General features: G+C 52.5%; 2 protein-coding genes across 2 annotated transcripts; both read right to left on the bottom strand.

Moving 5' to 3' along the window:
- Positions 1 to 664: 664 nt before the first annotated feature.
- Positions 665 to 4,234, bottom strand: ube2g2 (ubiquitin-conjugating enzyme E2G 2 (UBC7 homolog, yeast)). The gene is made up of 6 exons (XM_068746621.1): positions 4,098 to 4,234; positions 3,387 to 3,422; positions 2,873 to 2,918; positions 2,670 to 2,788; positions 1,475 to 1,615; positions 665 to 1,239 (listed from the first exon to the last, which is right to left on the bottom strand). The coding sequence occupies exons 1-6, from the start codon at positions 4,138 to 4,140 to the stop codon at positions 1,127 to 1,129; spliced, it is 498 nt and encodes a 165-aa protein (XP_068602722.1). The 5' UTR covers positions 4,141 to 4,234; the 3' UTR covers positions 665 to 1,126.
- Positions 4,235 to 4,619: 385 nt separating this feature from the next.
- Positions 4,620 to 17,068, bottom strand: LOC137902528 (myosin light chain kinase, smooth muscle-like). Its single transcript, XM_068746616.1, has 19 exons — positions 16,431 to 17,068; positions 14,561 to 14,677; positions 14,035 to 14,094; positions 10,501 to 10,548; positions 10,267 to 10,394; positions 9,628 to 9,784; positions 9,164 to 9,354; positions 8,986 to 9,097; positions 8,679 to 8,705; positions 8,316 to 8,406; positions 7,696 to 7,899; positions 7,403 to 7,620; positions 7,205 to 7,328; positions 6,976 to 7,128; positions 6,746 to 6,869; positions 6,587 to 6,677; positions 6,324 to 6,452; positions 5,847 to 5,959; positions 4,620 to 5,740 (listed from the first exon to the last, which is right to left on the bottom strand). The coding sequence occupies exons 1-19, from the start codon at positions 16,846 to 16,848 to the stop codon at positions 5,609 to 5,611; spliced, it is 2,637 nt and encodes an 878-aa protein (XP_068602717.1). The 5' UTR covers positions 16,849 to 17,068; the 3' UTR covers positions 4,620 to 5,608.
- Positions 17,069 to 20,489: the final 3,421 nt, after the last annotated feature.

Genomic DNA, 20,489 nt, shown 5'->3' on the forward strand with positions numbered 1-20,489 from the left:
ATGAATAAAAGTCACAATATGAACAACAAGGAGTTAAAATATAAATGCTATTGTTGATAATGCTAGCAAGAATCACAGCTTGTATTTAAGGACAGTTTGTCTGGGAAAAGAACACAAAGAGACAAGACTGGCTAATGCTAATGGTAGCTTAACGTTATTATTAAATATTGTATTTGGAGAATAAATATAATTAGCACGCTTACAATTAAACAAAAGTGTGTCTTGACCATTAATTCGCTAGCGTGCTAATGCTAATATAATAGACAGTAAGCCGCTGAGCTTCTGGAGTTGCTAAGGCTAGCGTCGGGCGAACCGTTTTGCCGAGCTAAAGTTCAGTGGATGCGTTTCCTGTTCGGGGCACAGACGGCGTCTGCGTTTCCGTGCCTCGGCTTTAATCCGGCGGTAAACACAGCCCCAGCTAATGGCCTCCGTGCCCCCTGACAGTAACCGATGGCGTGATGTTGTCAGGGGCAGGTTCAGACAGGACGCCGCCGCCATCACCTGACTCAGGTGCTGCTGCAGGAGAGGAGCCGGCGCAGGAGCCGGTCTGAGCTGATCCCGAACCCGGAGAGGAACGAAACCACCGCTAGACCTGTTCCCGCCTCACGCTAACCGTGTGATGCTAAGCTAGCAGCACATTCGTGTCAGTGATGAAACACACGCGTTATTCTTCCCTCCGTTTATTTTCACTAAAATGAACAAATTAAAAGAAAGCGCTCAGATCAGAACTTCTCCATCGTCCCGTCAACAAAACCAGACCCAGAACGAGCGTTACCATGACGACGGGCGGGGAGAAGCGGTAAAGTGCATGAAGTCAGACTGAGGAGCTTCTGTTCCAGGAGGAGGAGCCACTCGAGGCAGGTGGTTGTGATGTCACTGCAGGGATGATCATGTGACATTCGTGAACGAACCAGATCAGCTTCTCCTTCTGATGTCTGTCCTCCGGTCATCCATCAATGAGTTTATTGATCTACCTCGGCAGCGCTGTGTGTGTGTGTGTTACTGGTTTCCATGGTGACTGATGCTGTCATTCGGTTCTGAATGAAATTGTGGCACAGGAGGAAGGAAGGAGGCCCCTGAAGGGAGCACCGAGGGCTGGCAGCGTCCCCGGCTGATGACATCATCACTACAGGCCCAACGACTTGCGAACAATCTTCTGGGCGAGTTTGTAGAAGTGCTGCCGGTCGTCCCGCCACATTTTAGAGGCATCGACGTTCGCTCCGCTTTCATCATTCGGCTCTGAGAGAAGGGAGGAGGAGGGAAGGGGAGGAGAGGAGAGGAGGAGGAGGAGGGAAGGGAAGGAGACGCTCACATCTAGGAATCAAATGCTTCACACATGAAACAGAACCGCTGCTTTCATCTCTGGGAGGTCGGAGGTCGGAGTAGACCTGCACCTCCTCCTCTTCACTGGTGGTGCCTTCGGGGACCAGCCGCCTGAAGTGCAGCTGCTGCTCCTCACGAGGAGGCGCCGTACCTGCTAGCATGCTAACGACAGACAGCAGGATCTTCTCCACGCTCTGGACCGGACTCCACCTCTCGGCGCTGCTCTCGTATCCCATGGGGTCGTCACCAGGAGCGTGGAGGATGGAGATGCACACCCGGCCGTCCGGGTAGACTGCAGGAGAGGAGGAGGAGGAGGAGGAGGAGAAGAGGAGGAGGAGGAGGAGGAGGAGGAGGAGAGGAGAGGAGGAGCCATCAGAGTACGTCTGAAACACTTCAGGCTGAAGGCCCTGAATGTTCTCCAGAGCCCCGCCTCTCTGGGTCAGAACTCTGAGTGGGGGGGGGGGGGGGGTCGAGGCTTTTGGGACGGCGGCGAGTCGAGACGCGTTGAAGGCGGAGTCTGAGACATCTTCCGTCTCAGGCTTCGGATCCGGTTCCTCCGGGTGTGGACGTCTGAGGGGGGGTTCTGGGGGGGTTGGGTTAATGACAGAGGGAACACCAGAACCAACAACCTGCTGCTCAGCTCAGGACCTGGAAGAACCACCCGAGCCCTCGATGGGGCGACCGGACTCGGGGACACGCCGTCCCGTCCCGTCCTTCCCTCGTCTTCATCTGCTGCCGTTTGTTGATGGAGGGTCGGGGCCATGCTGGTGTGTGTGCGTGTGCGTGCGTGCGTGTGTGTGCGTGCGTGTGTGTGCGTGTGTGTGTGTGTGCGTGCGTGCGTGCGCTGATGAAAGCCACAGGTCAGCAGCAGTCACCCCGTCCTCTAATCAGCACGAAGCGTCCTCCGGCCGCCTCCCTGCTGTGACATCATCGCTCAGACCGCAGCCCACTAATCACAGCGCTAATGACAGCATGCTAGCAGCAAGCTAACAGCAGTGATGCCGTTCAGCAGGCCGCGACAGGCCCAGTGACGGGTTCGAAGTCAAGAGGAAGGCTCGTGATGAAGAGGAGCGAAACATGAAAGGGAAATGGACGACTTATTTAGATTTACCGTCATTAAGACGACATTTATTCAACGCGTCAGCGGACAGCGAGGAGGGGCGGGGCTAACAGGACGGGGAAACAAACAGTAAATCACAAAACATCCGGCAAGAAAAATGTTTTTAGACAAACATGAATTTGACATGAAACCAAACCAGAAGTTTACATTTAAAGGTGCAGTCCGGAGGGTTTGTCTCCCTCTTCTGGAACACAGGAGTAACAGCAGCTAGAGCGTGTGGACGTACTGTTGGGGTGGAACATGTCGCAGGTGAACTTCATCTTGGGAGGACTGAGGGGATAATCGGACGGGAAGCTGAGGACCGCCGGGAACACGCCCCCCTCGAAGCAGGTGTCCTGAGGACCCCTGGGACACAGGGACAACACGGCTCAGCTGGCAGGGGTCAGAGGTCAGGTGTGTGAGCCAACGCTGGATCAAACCGGTACTCACATGATGAGGGCCTCCCACTCGAAGAAGTTCTCCTCGTTAACCGGACCTGCACGAGAACACAGCTGGGCTCGGAGCACCCAGGACGAGTCGCCAGCACAGCTGGACTCAGAGCACCCAGGACGAGTCGCCAGCACAGCTGGGCTCAGAGCACCCAGGACGAGTCGCCAGCACAGCTGGGCTCAGAGCACCCAGGACGAGTCGCCAGCACAGCTGGGCTCAGAGCACCCAGGACGAGTCGCCAGCACAGCTGGGCTCAGAGCACTCAGGACGAGTCGCCAGCACAGCTGGGCTCAGAGCACTCAGGACGAGTCGCCAGCACCGTAAAGCCCACTAAATGTTCTATTTCATTTGAATATCTGGGCGGCCCGGTGGCGCAGTGGTCAGATCCTCACAACAGGGGTCGCGGGTTCGAATCCGAATTGGTAAGAGTGTGTGTCTGATTGTCTGTTGCCCTATTGACCTGGCGGCTTGTCCAGGGTGTAGCCCCGCCTCCCGCACATTGACTGTCACTCACCTGCTACGATCCCCTCCGGTGCGTTCAGGGTCAGCTCTGAAATACAAACAGCTGAAATCAGGCTTTGACCTCTGACCTTTACCTCAGCATGCTAACAGAGAGCCTAACACCGAGACGTTACCGCAGTAAACCAACGCATCGCCTGATGACGCGTTTAAAACCACTGACATCTAACGATGACGTCATGAAGAAGGCTCGCGCCGCTGCGCGCGAGCGTCACAAGGGTTCGTTGAGAAACTAGCAAAGATAAGGAAGCCCGGACCGTAGCGGAGAAACACGGCCTCTCCTTCACGCCAATGCCCGCCGTTACACTCATAGAACATCCGCTCTCTGATCCGGCAGAGACGGATTATCCTCAATGTGCTCCGGAAGTCTTCAATTAGCGTTAACCGAGTGACGAGGCCGCTCGTTTCTGGATCAGCGATGCTAGGCTAAAAAAGTGTTACCTTAGCTGCTAAGGCTAGCACACACAGCACACCCAGAACGAGCGTTACCATGCTAAGCTAAGGCTTAGCACACCAAAAGCTACGAGCTACAAGAAGTTGTTTCCGAATTTACATATGCATATTTTATAATAATCAACGATTTATCTTTCCCAACTTGAGCAACACAACCGAGGAGCTAACGAACCGGGTGCTGCTAGCTTAGCCCGCTTACGTAACGCGCTCTCCTATCGGCTGAGCGCGGCGTGCGGACCCGGTTCTTCCTTACGTTTATACTCGGCCATGAGCCGTTTGAGCGCGGTGCCCGCCATCCCGGCTCAACGGAGACGAAACGAAGCAGAACGGGTTACTCAACGCCGAACGGAGCGCCGCAGCGTCGACTCTCCAGTGCGCATGCTCAGAGAGCAACTTCCTGTTTTGCTTTTCCCAGAGCCGACACGCCCCGTTCAGATCAGTGAGGTTAACATGACGTCATTACTTTACAGCGTGTGTTTCGTTTATCTATTCATATTGCAGGGCTCTATATATGGATATTAAATACGTAGATGTACCTGGCTGCTGACATCCCATAATAAACTTCCATGAATGTTTCTTTTATTTCTCCCCCCCCCCCCCCCCCCCCACGCTGCTTCTATCATTTTAGTTTTTACATTTGCAATCACCTGAAAATAATCCTCATCACTACTGCAAGAACGACGCCCCGCCCACAGGTCGTCACGAGAGGGGGTGGAGCCTAGGCCGCCGTGTCAGTGTGGGTGTGATGTCATTCATGAAACACCCGGCTTCTGTGAGAACTTTATTTGGTATCCGTGAGTAACTACAGTCGTACTCATACCAGAATGTACATACATCGAATACAGAAACACCTGGGTTCAGTAACGACGACTACGAAGTGCTGCTAGGAGTCCTCCAACAAGCAGAAAACAGTAAAACGGTGCGTTAAATAAAACGTTCTGAACACAAACGGGCCCCACTCAAACACACACCTGTGTGAAGCAGAAAGGTCAAGAGGTCAAGCACAAACAAACAAACTGGAATGTGGCAAAAATAAAAACGCTCAGAGACATCGTGACCAGAGGGGGGCGGGATGGAGGCAGTCAGCCGGCCAATCAGCTCACTGCAGCCTCATCCTGCCTTCCTATCGAGGCACATTTGATTCTAAATTGGACAATCGTCGTGTTATCAGATCCAAATCTCCATCGTGGCGTCACCGTCTGGCTCGTAACTATGAGACGGTGATAATTATCTCAGACTCCTAAACAAACACGTTAAAAGATCTAAAGTGTCATGGCGTCGCTTTAAGGCTAACAAAGTAAGGCTGAGGTGATTTTAGCTAGAAGAAGAAGAAAAGTCAAACCGATCCAACGAGGAGCAGCTGATCACAGCTGATCACGATCAATGGTTCTGGGTCTCAGCCCGAGCCTCGTGCTGATTGGTCACTTTAGCAATAAGGCATTTGGCTGTTTTAGTTAGCACACTGTTAGCGGCAGCGCTAACATGACAAGCTTGTCATGGGTTTATAAACATCTCTCTAATATTCAATATTTAAATGTTATAGAAAGGACAGAACACCCAAGAACCCCGTTTCAGTCCACCAATGAACAGAGGCCAGGCTGAGAGTGGGCGGGGCTTCTGTACCCCACAACAAATCGTTTACTAGTGGCTGCTTTTGGGACTTTTCTAAACACCCGCCCACCTGCTGGGTTAAGTTTCTCCTGCCCAGGTCTGACAGGCAGAGCTCCGCCTCCTCTTCCTGTGGGAGTCCACACCACGTCCACTTCATTCCTCCTCTTCCTCCTCCTCTTCCTCCTCTCCCGCCATCACCTCCACCAGCAGCTCGGCGGTGCAGGTCGCCTCCCCCAGACTGTTGACCGCCTTCACTGTGTACTTTGCGTCGTCGTCACCTGACACCTGTAAGATAGAATATAATATAATGATGTGATATTCCTACAGCTGGGCAGGGCATAAATGACCTAATGACCTCTGCTAGCATGGCTAACAACAGTTGACCTCTGACCTCTGAAATAACCAGACTGCAGTTTCCATCTTCGTCGTAGTCGATCTGAAAGTGTCGGGTCTCTTTGATTGGCTGGTCGTCTTTGTACCAGACGACTTCTGGGTCGGGATAACCTGCAGACACGAGGGACACGGGGACACGAGGACACGAAGGTTCAGGACGGACCCCGGCGGCGTCTCCATTTCATGATCAAAGGATTTACACACAAGCTGCAGACGATATACCGGAGGTTCAAACGGAACCTGAAGACATCAAAGGGCATAACGAGCAGATTTAGGAGTCCTACTATGGCGTGGACATGACCCCGCCTCCCTCAGCCTCTGATTGGCCGGGCCATGATATCATCATAGTAGAACCTCCCACCTGGCCTACCTTTTTACAAAATTGGGCGAAACTGTCCTGAAAGACACGCCCCTCATTTCACTTTACTTGAACCTAATTGGACGATGCCGGCCTTTGTTGCTCCGCCTCCCGTACCTTCGATCTTGCAGTCGAAGCGAGCTGCGCTGCCCTCCACCACCTCCACGTCCTTGATGATGGTGCTGAAGGAGGGCTTAGACTCCGCCTTCTGGTCGTACTCCAGACATTCCAGGAACCGGTTGTCCTCTGGAGACGGAGGAAGTAAAGTCAGGCGTGGAGCCCTTAAAGACGACGCTTCGTTCTACGTCAACGTGAAGATCAAAGGAAGAGGAGGAAGAGGTCATCCAACCAACGGCGCGAGCGTAGCTCCTCCTCCTTACCTTTGGTGGGCGAGCCCTTCTTGGCGCTGACGCCAGCCATCATGGCCATGGAGGACAGCCGGCCGATGGCGAGGACAGCGTTGCCCGTTTTCTGCAGCAGAAGAAGAAACGGTCGCTTCACGCTAACCCGAGCGATGACGTCTCACCTTGAGCGCTTACCTGCCACTTCCTCCTCAGGATGTACTTCTTCATCCTCTCCTTGGAGAGCTTCTTGGCCTTCATCGTGTTGGTGTCCTGCTTCAGCCAGGTGTGCTCGTAACACTTAGCGCAGGTGAGCCGAGCCCTGTTGCACACAAACCAACGTAACAAGAAGCGGCTTGCTAACATGCTAACCAGCTGCTGGCTAGGAACAGCAGCTAGCAGCAGAGCGCTAGCGGCCGTGGTCTCACCTCATGTCCTTCTTCAGAAGGTTGGTGATGAAGTCTTTGGCGTTGTCTGAGATCTCGTCGAAGGCCTCGTCCTCGAAGTCCCAGGAGGCCGAGGTGACGTTGGACAGCGTCTCGTTGTCGCTGTCTCCCATAAAAGGAGACAGACCGCTCAGCCTGAGAGGACGACAGACGCAAATGGAGGCTTAGCATCAACGCTGGGTCGATGCTAAGCTAGCGTAGCTGGACTCACAGGATGTAGCAGATGACCCCGATGCTCCACATGTCGGTGGGATAGCTGATGGCCTCGTAATTGATCACCTCCGGAGCCACAAACTCCGGAGTCCCGAACAGAACCTTCAGCGTTCCAGCATTTTCTGTTGAGCCAATAATCAATGATGGATAATCGATTGGGCGCTATAGCTAGATGCTAATCCTCCCGCGGCGTTACCTAGCCGCCTGGCGAGGCCGAAGTCGATCAGTTTGATCTTGCTGCCCGTCTTGTTGACGCACATGATGTTCTCCGGTTTCAGGTCCAGGTGGACGACGCCCTGCTTGTGGATGAAGTTCACGCCGTCGACGATCTGCAGCATGTACTTGATCACTTCCCGTTCCGTCAGCTCAAAGTCCTCGTCGATGATCCGCTCAAAGAGCTCGCCGCCCGAGATCCTACGGGAGTCATCGGCGCCGGGTCAGCGCCCGGCTCCGCCCACGCGGCGCCGTTGGGCGGAGCGACTTACGTACATCTCGAGCACCATGACGATGTCGGACTTGCCCTCGAAGGCGTCGACGCACTGGACCAGCTGGGGGTGATGGAGGCTGTTCATGATGGCGATCTCTCGCCGAACGTTCTCCTTCTCTTTCGCCGAGTACGCCTTGATGAACTTTCCCGCCCAAACCTTCTTCGTCGACTTCTCCACCAGCTTGAAGACCTGACCGAACTTCCCCCTGCCGCACGAACAAACACACAAAACACACCTGTTACCTGTGGAGAGAGAGCTGCACCTGGGAACAGGCCGACACAGATCAATAAGCAATCAATAAACAATACCGATCGGTCCAATAGGACATGTTATCATTGTGAATGCGACATGAATGATTTTATAGATTAATGACTGAATGACACAACGAGTCACTCCTGCAGTCAGCCAGGCTGCCGCGTGCTAAGCTAGTTAGCTTGAGTAGCTGCTAACCGCTAATGTAGCGTTTGTGTTTCAGCCGTAATCCAAACTGTGTTTAGCGTAAATTGTAAGTTCCGTTTCTCTAAAAATACAAAGCGATGTAAAGATATAAAGATTTGGTCTGAACCACCACCGGGAAAATCACAGGTGCATTGTGGGTGAGGTGAGTGGGCGGAGCCTTACGTTCCCAGCCTCTCCTCCACGTCGTACAGCTCCTTCACCTTCATGTCTGTTCTGATCGTCACGTCTCTGTACTCCGGAACCTTCTCCGAGTCTGACAGGAAAATACACAGGTCAGAGGTCACCGAGGTCAGAGGTCACGTCTATGGTTTTACATCATGCCTGTTGTTTTCTTTGCATCGCTTCAGTGGCACTACTTTAAGTTATGTCATGATGTCAGACTGTGATGTCATGCTTGTTCTCGTGTCATTTCCTGTTTGTTCTGTGTCATTTCCTGTTTGTTCTCGTGTCATTTCCTGTTGTCTTCTTGCTGAGTAGCTCTCGGTTGTTTGTTAAATCGGCTGATGAGCGTAAGGGAAGCCGTACCTTCGTCCTCCTCGTCTGCCTGGTTCTCTGTCAGAACCAAACAGAATTAGTTCCGTTAGTCATTTTAGTCCGGACCCACAACGTGCCGTTAAGAACGGTTCCTGGGGGTTCCGTCGTGAGTTGGAGCTGACCCGCCCGGCCCGGAACCGGAACCGGACCGATGAGCTCCAACCGACACGGCGGGATCCAGAGATCACATTCACACCAACGGGGAGCTTCTATTGGACCGTGGAGAACCCAGAGGGAACCCACGCAGACGCAGGGAGAACATGCAATCTGGGATGTGATCCAATAACCAATAACTCACCGTCGTCCACCAGCCCGACAGTCACCGGTTCAGATTCGGCGCTGGGCTCTCCGACCCCGTAGACGTTCTCCGCACGGACCCGGAACTTATACTGGCGCTCTGGAAGAAGGTTCTGGAGACAGAGCGGGGCGTTACCTGAAGCTCAAACAGATGACCTCCCGGGTCGGGACGGGCTCACCTGGACGTTGTGGGAGGTGCTGTTGCAGGACACCAGGAGCGTCCACTGCTGCTCCACGGAGTCCCACATCTCCAGGTTGTAGGAGCGCACGGCGCTGCCGCCGTCGTAGGTCGGGCCGTACCACGACAGGGTCAGGCTGGACCGCCGGACGTCCGAGGCTGCAGGGACCCTCGCTGGGGGGTCGGGCTTATCTGGGGAGGGACAGACTGTGTCCAACATCACTTCCACAAACGTTTCTTATTACGGAACGAATTCTGCTGGAGAACCACGGTTCTGCTGCACCAGGCAGGTCGACGTCGACATTGAGCTGCTGCATAATGATGTTGGCCTGAGGGGGGCGCTACATGAAAGCTCATGAAGCTCATGCTAACGGGCTAAAGGTTCTAAATCAGCTGGTCGCCGTGCGTTTACGGCCGGGCGCGCCGCTATAAACTCCTCCCTCCTCCCGTCGCTCCGCCCCTTACCCACGATGGTGAGGTTGAGCGCCGCCTGGCGGACGCCGGCGCCGCTCCTCAGCTCCACGGTGTAGCAGCCGCAGTGTTCCTGCTGACCGCTGGAGATGGTCAGCCTGCTGCTGCTCTCAGAGCTGACGATGGAGATGCCAGACGAGCCCGCCACGATCTGGAACGCATCCGGATCCACGAGTCGGGTTATGAAATACAGCAAATCATCACGAACCCCCACGAACGCCTCAGAACAGAGCGGACCAGGTGTGTGTGTGTGTGTGTGTGCGTGTGTGCGTGTAGGTGTGTGTGTACGTGTGTGTGTGTGTAGGTGTGTATGCGTGTGTGTGTAGGTGTGTGTGTGTGTGTGTAGGTGTGTGTGTTTAGGTGTGTGTGTGTGTGTGTGTGCGTGTGTAGGTGTGTGTGTGCGTGTAGGTGTGTGTGTGTGTAGGTGTGTATGCGTGTGTGTGTAGGTGTGTGTGTGTGTGTGCGTGTGTGTGTGTGCGTGTGTGTGTGTGTGTGTGTAGGTGTGTGTGTTTAGGTGTGTGTGTGTGTGTGTGTGCGTGTGTAGGTGTGTGTGTGCGTGTAGGTGTGTGTGTGTGTGTAGGTGTGTATGCGTGTGTGTGTAGGTGTGTGTGTGTGTGTGTGCGTGCGTCTCACTGGCTTCCTGAACTTCAGCCAGGTGCAGCTGATGGGCGACGCCCCAGAGAACTTGCAGAGGATCTCCACCTTCTCCCCCGCCAGGATCTTCATGTCTTCGGGGAACTGAAGGATCTGAGGAGGCAGAGCTGCACACACACACACACACACACACACACACACACACACACACACACACACATCAGTGATCATTGATTGAGGACCAATATAAAGGCTGGTGTTCAGGTAAATCACCTTGTTTGGGAGGAGTCTTGGCTGTCGGTTTCTTTATTCTGGCTTCACCTGAAACACAAGAGACGGACGTGACCCCGTGACCCCAATGAGATGCAGTGATGTCATCGATACACACAATATATCGATTAGCTTCATATACAATGCAGATGAGGTGTAACAGAACATCTGCAGAGGACGGCCTTTCTGTCAGTAAACAGACTCCAGCAGCTCCAAAAGAGGACACGCCCATAACTGGAGGCCCGCCCACAGACCGAGTCCCGCCCACAGGTGGAGTATCTTATTTGTTTTAATTTGTCAGAATAAACAGAGATTATTTTTATTTGTTCCTTTGTTTTTGTTTATTAACGCTCATATTTTGTAGCTTTAGATCAGTTAAACTTAAACATGGCGTCAGACAAAGCTCTGGATAAATTAGGATTATAGATCTGTTATTACTGTGTAATAACAGACATGTTCCTCTCTGGGTGTTCCATGCGTGGAAAGAATGTGAACGTGGACGCTCAGGGATGTATGTCCCCTCAAAACAAGAAGAATGCCAGTGTCTCTGACGACCATATATGGGCATTCCTAAAATAGGACACAGGAAATAGTTCCAGGAGGTTTTTGTTTATTTGAACAGCAGAAGAAGAAGAAAGAAGAAAATGTGATTAAAGGTGCAAAAATAAAAAGGTGGGAAATAGCCGAGTAGCTGAACTCAAGGATAGATAGGTAATCAATAAATAATTCAGTGTTTCATACTGATCAGAGATTATCATTAAAGTATGAATTTTTAGATGAATCAAGAATAAATCAATTATATATCTGCTTACCAATTATGAAAATTATTAATAATCAAGTGATTTATTACAGCTCACAGGATTAGTCGGTTAGCCACCGTGCGCTAATTAGCCACTAATATGGTTTAAAGCTGGCTAGGTGCTAGCTGCTAGCTGCTAGCTCACTCAGGACGGTAAAGACAAGCTACGGTAATCTCTTCTGCTGCGTGTTTGGTAAAGAGAACTCCACGCGCTAGCTGATGACATCACAGGTCGCTACGCTATCGAAAGTATCGGATGGGTTTGTGTGCGTTTGATTTAGGTATCTTGGGGAGGCGCTAACATGAAGCTACGAGCTAAACGCAACAGGAAGTCGGCCATGTTGAATTTATACACCCACACACACGGTACAACGCAGCACCAATCAGACGATCACAAACAAAACGTTTTGATTCAAAGAATCCAAAAGAGTTCACGAAAAAATGCTTCCTGCAGCTGAATGGAAAATGTCAGCTGATACGGAGGTCACGCCCCCCCCCCCCCCCACCACCACACACACACACACACACACACACACACACACACACACACACACAGGAGCTACGGTTGCTGCTTGTGTTGCTGGACACGAGGAGTGAGCCAATCACAGACAAGAATCAGATGCTCTTATTGTGATGGTCTAACTTCCTGCTGTTTGTGTTTGGGGGTCAGTTCTGCCCCCGTGTTGTTACCAGACGTGTGTCTGGATCCATGTGGGTGTGAAACGGTCGGATCAGTGCCGCCCGGGTGGAGTCTGACCCGGGTCTGAAACGGGGAGCGTCTTAAAAGGAGCGGCTCCACCGGAGAGCTTCAGAGTTTTAATCTGCGGCTGAAGCAAAACAAAGTCTGAGCGAGGAGGAAGAGTCGGGGAAACCAGGCCTTAAATGGAAGTGTGGGAGCGGATCCACAAAGAGCTCTGACCCGGTTAGCACCAGAACCACCCCCCCGTCACCCCCCAGTCATTTCTCTGAGCTGTCAGCTCAGGCGTGTTCGTTAAACTCTGCAGAAGACGCGTCCAGCCGCTGTAGCAACCGTTAGCAACCGTTAGCAACCGTTAGCACAGAGCATTACTGTGGTTTGTTTTACACGTGGTCGTTTTTGAGAACTACAAAAACGTTAATGTTAAAAATATAATACGAAACCTCTTTTGCTAATCAGCGCTGTCACATTACAACAAAAAGCTAGCATAGACTACAAAATTGCTAGCAAAAAAGCTAATGAATGAACCCAAATTATCCCTGGGACACAGACTAATATAATATAATAATATAGCTAATGTCAGTAGCTAATAATATTCTAAATCTTGGCCTTGGAACTACTTGTAAGTAGTAAGCTAGCTAGCCGTACATGCTAACATTGTTGCCACTGAACACTGTGCTGTGATTGGACCGTCAGTGCTCGAAGGCGGGCTTTAGCAGGCAGGATGTAGCCCGCGCTGGTCGTTAGCGCTGCAGCGGACAGTTGCTGTTTGCATCGACCATGACGAGTATTTTTAACCCTCGCAGGAGTTCTCTGTCCCAACCACGGGGGTCCGTCCCGCATCATGTGGACGAAACATTACTCAGCCAAAAGATTAGGGGGTTAGCGGTGGCAAAATTCCCAGAATGCCTCTCTCTACTCTTCGTCTTCACTGGACTCCTTTAAGCCCCCGACCACGAGCTGACTGGACGCTGCCCCCGACCGGTCTGATCAGATCTAATGATTATTTCTGCCGTGTCAGAGTCTCCGTCCCACATTTGATCTGAGAGTCTTTGTTCCTCAGACTGAAATGTAGCGTCCCGATTTACTCCTGTTTCAGGTTTCATGGCTCTGAAACTGGATGGTAGGAGCGTACCCGGGACACCGGGGTAAGAGCACAGCGGCGAATCCAACCCTGAAGTATGCACACAGGAAGGATTAAGGGCCGGATCATAAAGATAAGAGCACATTTTCCACCGAGCGCGCCGACCGCTGCACCGACCGCTGCACCGACCGCTGCACCGATCGGCGGTCTGATGGGGAAGGAACACGTTTAAAAACACGCTTAACAGTTCACGTTCAATCTGACGCTGCTGGAGCAAAAACAGCAAAATGTCAAATTCATGCAGCGAGAGAGATGGGACAATAACAATAATATAAACATTGTGGAGGGGCGGGGCATGAGCCTTCAAGCTAAGCTAGCATATAGCATTGGGCTCTAGCATGTAGCTCCCATTGCCTCAGTTGGCGGCGCCTGAGCTGAAGGTCAGAACTGATTCCTGATCCTCAGACATGATCAATGATTCTCACAACGCCGGGTTAAATGAAACCCAGAGCGGTTCCCCCAGGACCCGGTTCAAGGACGGAGACTCAGGCCGGTTCGTAGGAGGCCAAGAGGGTCGGACTGCAACCCTCTGTGGGTCGCGACCTCTGACGTTAGATTGGATCTGGTTCATGTGGAGACGGAGGACGGCGGTCTGAAGGAACAATGTTTACGTTCGGTGAGGCAGCGGGGCTGATGGGAAACGTGGTCCAGAGGAGGAGGGCAGCACCAATAATCTGACAGTGATGCTTTCAATGATACACAGAGAGGCTTTAAAATAGAACGCAGAAACCCAGAGCGTGTGTGTGTGCGTGTGTGTGTGTGTGTGCGTGTGTGTGTGTGTGCGTGTGTGCGTGTGTGTGTGTGCGTGTGTGTGTGTGTGTGGGAACCAGTGATCCCGGGATGCAGCTCCATATTGGGACAAAAGGAAAGAGGCTGCTGCATATTTTGGAAACTCACTCTCTGAGGTTGGAGTCGCCTTCTTCGACTTCTTGTCTGCTGGAGAGTTTTCTGCCGGGTCTGCAGGAGGGCGAGAGACATAGAGACAGACAGAGAGAGAGAGAGAGAGAGAGAGACAGAGCTGTGTAACGTTTTAAATAAAGTTAAATGGTGTTGCTACGCTAACACGTAGGTTGTTCCAGGTAAAAAGTGACGATGCTACTTCCTGCTTCAATCAATGACGTGGACCAATCAGAGCTCAGAAGCTCTTCAGGTGTTACGAGGAACCAGCGTCGTGGACCAATCAGAGCTCAGAAGCTCTTCAGGTGTTACGAAGAACCAGCGTCGTGGACCAATCAGAGCTCAGAAGCTCTTCAGGTGTTAAAGAACCAGCGTCGTGAACCAATCAGAGCTCAGAAGCTCTTCAGGTGTTACGAGGAACCAGCGTCGTGGACCAATCAGAGCTCAGAAGCTCTTGAGGTGTTACGGGGAGCTGGGGCCGTCCGTGTGGCGTTCGCTGCCCACGCTGTACGGAGAGCGTTCTTACCGTCCACGAGGACCATGCAGGAGCACTCGGCTCGGCCCGAAGACGTCTCCGCCCGACACCGGTACTGGCCTTCGTCCTCCGGCAGAGCCTTGTCTATGGTCAGCGAGCACAGGCCGCCTGCAGGCAGAAAAACCCACCGCCAGTGAACGCAGCGCACGAACAGCGCAGCGCGAACGCCGTCTGCTCGGATCCTAAAAGCATCCGTTCCATCCGACCTCCGGGCGCCTCTTCTTCCTGCTAGCCCGTTAGCTTAGCTTCCTCGACTGCATCCGGTGTTTGAAAAACGTTTTCAAAGACAAGAATAGTTTGACGCATCAATAAAGTTCAATTGATCGGTCGACCGATTGGATGCAATCAGAAGGTGGGGCTAATTAGCCTCCTTTGCTAATGTTAGCAGACTGTGTTGTGTGGAGGCGCAGGAGGCGGGACCACCGCAGAGGACCGCCCCCTCACTGACTGCAGAGGATCTGCAGGATGTGATGTAACGATGTGTAAATAAAGTTTTAAGAAACGTTTGACAACTGATGTTATTCTTCATCATCATCATCATAATCTCCAGCTGTCTGAGGACATCTTGGTGACCTATGACCTTTAGCACACGCTGGATCAGGGGCTGTCCTCCAGACTTAAATAACAGGAGGGGATTACACACACACACACACACACACACACACACACACACACACACACAGGGAATCCTCAGGCAGCGTGTTCATGGATACAACACACACACACACACACACACACACACACACACACACACACACACACACACACAGATTTAGCAGGCTCTGTGTGTGTAAATGGTAACTGCACTTATTTACACTTACACACTTATATAGCTTTACATGAGGCCTCACATTCACCCATTCACACAAACATTCACCCATTCATTCACCCTCCGGTGGGCGACTGCTGCCAGACCCACCGGGAGACATTCGGGGTTCAGTGTCTTGCTCAAGGACACTTTGACATGCAGACAGTCAGAGCTGGGATTCGAACCACCGACCTTCTGATCACTGGACGACCACAGCCACAGCCGCCCCCGTGTGTGTCTCTGTGTGTGTGTGTGTCTCTGTGTGTGTGTGTGTCTCTGTGTGTGTGTCTCTGTGTGTGTGTCTCTGTGTGTGTGTGTCTCTGTTTGTGTGTCTCTGTGTGTGTGCGTGTGTCTGTGTGTGTGTTTGTGTCTGTGTGTGTGTGTGTCTCTGTGTGTGTGTCTCTGTGTGTGTGTGTCTCTGTGTGTGTGTGTCTCTGTGTGTGTGTGTCTCTGTGTGTGTCTCTGTGTGTGTCTCTGTGTGTCTGTGTGTGTGTCTTTGTGTGTGTGTCTGTGTGTCTCTGTGTGTGTGTCTCTGTGTGTCTGTGTGTCTCTGTGTGTGTGTCTCTGTGTGTGTGTCTCTGTGTGTGTGTGTCTGTGTGTGTGTCTGTGTGTGTGTTTGTGTCTGTGTGTGTGTCTCTGTTTGTGTGTCTCTGTTTGTGTGTCTGTGTGTGTGTCTCTGTATGTGTCTCTGTGTGTGTGTGTCTCTATCTCTGTTTGTGTGTCTCTGTGTGTCTCTGTGTGTGTGTGTCTCTGTTTGTGTGTCTCTGTGTGTCTCTGTCTCTGTCTCTGTGTGTGTGTCTCTGTCTGTGTGTGTCTCTGTGTGTGTGTGTCTCTGTGTGTGTGTGTCTCTGTCTCTGTGTGTGTGTCTCTGTGTGTGTGTCTCTGTGTAAAGTGATCTGTTAAATACCAACAATAGCCTGAGGGCGCTGTCACGCATCACATCCTGTCTCTGGCTCTGTTATCTATTAATAGAGTCTGAATGCTCTGATCAACAGTCGTAACTCGAACCCAAGCTTCAGCAGGTGTAAGATGTTTTTCTGTGTGACCTCTGACCTTCGTTGGCGAGGATGATGAACTTGGAGGGCTTGATGGTCTTCCCGTCCAGCGTCCAGGTGACGGCGGCTCCCGTCGCGGCGGCGCCGGCGGCGAGGCGGCACTGCAGCCGGAGCCGCTGGCCGTCCAGCGCCGCCGCGTCGCTCAGCTTCTCCGTGAACTCCGGAGCCGCGCCTCCTCCGCCGCCCTTCTCCTCCTCCATCCCTCCGCCCACACAGTTGGTCGGCGGCGTCTTCACGCTGTCCCCGTTGTTCTCGGAGGGCGGCGTCTTCTTCTTGTTGTCGTCCTCGGCAGGTTTGGGGCCGGCGCCGCCCTTCTTCCCCAGCACGGCGCGGAAGTCGACCTGCTGGGGGGCGCTCCCCCTGCGGTTCTCCTCCGTCTTGGCTTTGACGCCCTTGAGGTTGGCCTTAAAGTCCATCGTCCCTCGACTGAAGGCTCGGCGTCCCAGGAGGGACCGGAAGTCGAGCTGCTGCGCCTCCTCTTCGCCGCTCCTCTTCGCCGCGCTCCCTGGTGTCCACGCGGTGACTGAGGAGGCCCCGAGGAGCAGCGCTGCTGGTTCTCCTTCTGCTCCTGGTTGGCCTCCTGCCACTGCCGACTGACAGCAATGCTGCTCCTCCTCCTCCTCCTCCTCCTCCTCCTGTCACAGCCGCTGTCCCACCAGCTCCTCCTCCTCCTCCTCCTCCTCTTCCTCCTGCTGCGGGGCTGGACGAGACAGATGGAGTGAAAGAGAGAGCGAGGAGGGGAAGAATAAACAGAGCCGGGTTAAACCCCCTCAGAACAGCAGGCTCCGCCCACTACACATGGAGGGGGGGGGGGGGGGGGTGAAGAAGACCTCCACTCAAAATGTTCATGTACATCACTAGTGACTCGACCGCCCTTATATGGACATACAGCCAGAACACACAGATGTAAACACGAGGCCAACCGGACACGCCCCTCCCTGACTCCCAGTCCCTTTACAAGACGAGGAGGTCACCGGAGCCAGGGAGTCTTCATCGGCCCAGACGAGTCTTCGTCGACCCAGAAGAGTCTTCGTCGGCCCAGAAGAGTCTTCGTCGGCCCAGAAGAGTCTTCGTCGGCCCAGAAGAGTCTTCGTTGGCCCAGAAGAATTATTTCTGCAAACTACATTTTGCAGCAAAAACACAATCATCATCACACGCACACACACACACACACACACACACACACACACACACACACACACACACACACACCCAGCAGTGTAAACAGAGCGGTGCCCCCGGGGGGACGGAGAGGAAACGCTGGCTCTGATTGGATTGGTTGATACGGTCGGATTAGTGGAGCTTTAGAGAATCTGGATATAGGACAGACAGACAGACAGACAGACAGACAGACAGACAGACAGACAGGCAGACAGACAGGCAGACAGGCAGACATGCAGGCAGACAGGCAGACAGACAGACAGACAGACAGACAGACATGCAGGCAGACAGGCAGACAGGCAGACAGACAGACAGGCAGACATGCAGGCAGACAGGCAGACAGGCAGACAGACAGACAGACAGACAGACAGACAGACAGACAGACAGACAGGCAGACAGGCAGACATGCAGGCAGACAGGCAGACAGACAGACAGACAGACAGACAGACAGACAGACAGACAGGCAGACATGCAGGCAGACAGGCAGACAGACAGACAGACAGACAGACAGACAGACAGACAGACAGACAGGCAGACAGGCAGACATGCAGGCAGACAGGCAGACAGGCAGACATGCAGGCAGACAGGCAGACAGACAGGCAGGCAGACAGACAGACAGGCAGACATGCAGGCAGACAGGCAGACAGACAGACAGACAGACAGACAGACAGGCAGACATGCAGGCAGACAGGCAGACAGGCAGACAGACAGACAGACAGACAGACAGACAGACAGACAGGCAGACAGACAGACAGGCAGACAGACAGACAGGCAGACAGACAGACAGGCAGACAGGCAGACATGCAGGCAGACAGGCAGACAGGCAGGCAGACAGACAGACAGAGAGGAGTGAATGAAAGACATCGGCGAGCAGAGGGACTGATCAATAGATGAACGGATTGATCGATGGACGAACAGATGAAGACTGACAGTCTTACCTGTCGTCCTCTTCCTCTCGTCCTGTCTGTCCCTCGGTCGGTGACGGACAGACACAATGGCAGCGCTGCACTCTCCAACTTCGTTCCTGATCAAACAAATTGATTCCTGATCGACTATTTGCCGAGATTTCTGTGACCTCACTTTCATCAGTGTTAGCATTTCCAGCAGGCTAACATTAGTGTTGGCATTTAAAGGAGGCTAACATCAGTGTTAGCATTTAAAGGAGGCTAACATCAGTGTTAGCATTTCCAGCAGGCTAACATTAGTGTTAGCATTTAAAGGAGGCTAACATCAGTGTTAGCATTTAAAGGAGGCTAACATCAGTGTTAGCATTTCCAGCAGGCTAACATCAGTGTTAGCATTTCCAGCAGGCTAACATCAGTGTTAGCATTTAAAGGAGGCTAACATCAGTGTTAGCATTTCCAGCAGGCTAACATTAGTGTTAGCATTTAAAGGAGGCTAACATCAGTGTTAGCATTTAAAGGAGGCTAACATCAGTGTTAGCATTTCCAGCAGGCTAACATCAGTGTTAGCATTTAAAGGAGGCTAACATCAGTGTTAGCACGTCCTCTTTCTGCAGCGGGTCATATTCTCCGCCGGAGGTCAGAGTACGGTTACCCTCACGGTAACTCGGCTGCCGTCCATCACCAGCAGGTAGGCCGGGCAGCAGGCGAAGCGTGGCCCTGACCTTTGACCTGTGACCCCGCAGTCGGCCTGCAGGAAGAAACACACAAAGAAGAAAATGAATGCATCACATGCTTGCTGCTGCAGCTTGGCTCAGCGTTTAGCTTCTTCAATAGGCTAGCATCAGAGTTAGCTTAGGCCGCTAGGCTAACATCAAGCCTAAATCACCCCGTATATAAACAGAGGCGTGAACTTCAGCAACAACGTTAGCTGGTAGGCTAATATCGCTAACCAGAAAGCAGGCAGGTTAAAGGTCACCTGTGTGGAGCGTTTGGATCCTGGCTGATGATCTCAGTCTTCTCTTGTCCACAGAAGGACATCTGAAGAGCTGAAGGTCGAGTGGGTCGTTCTGTGGGAATCTCTAGAGTGCGTGTGTGTGTGCGTGTGCGTGTGCGTGTGTGTGTGTGTGCGTGTGCGTGTTCAGTCCGGGGATTTCCTGCTGCAGTAGGATTTAGATTTCCCAAATAAAGCTGTGATGATCTTTTCTGTGTTTCTGGGCTGTGATGCTGCGTTCACTGTCGCCTCTGATAAACCAGCGCTGCAGTCTGGTTGGACGGGGAGGACAGCCTGACGTCCTGTTGACCCGGCCGGTACGCGACCTTTGACCCTTTAGTCGTTAGACACTGGGGCAGGATGCTGATCCGGTGGACACGGAGGTCTCCACGACACGGCGTGAACTCCCCGCCGATGCCCTTCTTGGGTCGGCATCAGCGTGTGTGTGTGCGTGTGTGTGTGCGTGTGTGTGTGCGTGTGTGTGTGCGTGTGTGTGTGTGTGTGTGCGTGTGGGTGTGTGTGCGCGCTGCATTCACTGCAGCAGCGTGTTTTGTCTTTATATGGTTTCCTGCCCTCATATTTGTTTAATGGTCGTGCGACACCCGAGAGCCTCTCTCTCTCTCTCCTACTGACTGCTGGTTTCACTGATTTCACTTCATTATACTCTGTAGTACAAATACTAACTACACTGTAGTACTGTTACTACATGACAATAACAACACTGTAGTACTGTTACTACATGACAATAACAACACTGTAGTACTGTTACTACATGACAATAACAACACTGTAGTACTGTTACTACATGACAATAACAACACTGTAGTACTGTTACTACCACAGTATTTGTAACTGCGTCTCAGGCAGGAAACAGCGACAGGTGTACCTCTGCTGCCACCTGCTGGACAGTGTGGTCTAACGCTGAGACCTGAGCTTCCTGAATAACGACCATTAATTAGAACCACAAAGCTTTCAGAACCAAACCAGGTCCCATGAGTCC

The sequence above is a fragment of the Brachionichthys hirsutus genome, chromosome 12 (genome assembly GCF_040956055.1).
Source record: "Brachionichthys hirsutus isolate HB-005 chromosome 12, CSIRO-AGI_Bhir_v1, whole genome shotgun sequence".
Taxonomy (NCBI): Eukaryota; Metazoa; Chordata; class Actinopteri; order Lophiiformes; family Brachionichthyidae; genus Brachionichthys; species Brachionichthys hirsutus.

Bases quoted from the DNA above. Each gene is read 5' to 3' on its own strand.
- ube2g2 (XM_068746621.1), bottom strand. From the start codon at position 4,140: ATGGCGGGCACCGCGCTCAAACGGCTCATGGCCGAGTATAAAC. The intron at 3,423-4,097 runs GTAAGGAAGAAC...TTTGTATTTCAG, and splicing joins GCTCATGGCCGAGTATAAAC to AGCTGACCCTGAACGCACCG. The intron at 2,789-2,872 runs GTGAGTACCGGT...CCTGTGTCCCAG, and splicing joins GAGTGGGAGGCCCTCATCAT to GGGTCCTCAGGACACCTGCT.
- LOC137902528 (XM_068746616.1), bottom strand. From the start codon at position 16,848: ATGGACTTTAAGGCCAACCTCAAGGGCGTCAAAGCCAAGACGGAGGAG. The intron at 14,678-16,430 runs GTCAGAGGTCAC...TTCTGCCTGCAG, and splicing joins CATCATCCTCGCCAACGAAG to GCGGCCTGTGCTCGCTGACC. The intron at 9,098-9,163 runs GTGAGCCCGTCC...CTCTGTCTCCAG, and splicing joins GCACCTCCCACAACGTCCAG to AACCTTCTTCCAGAGCGCCA.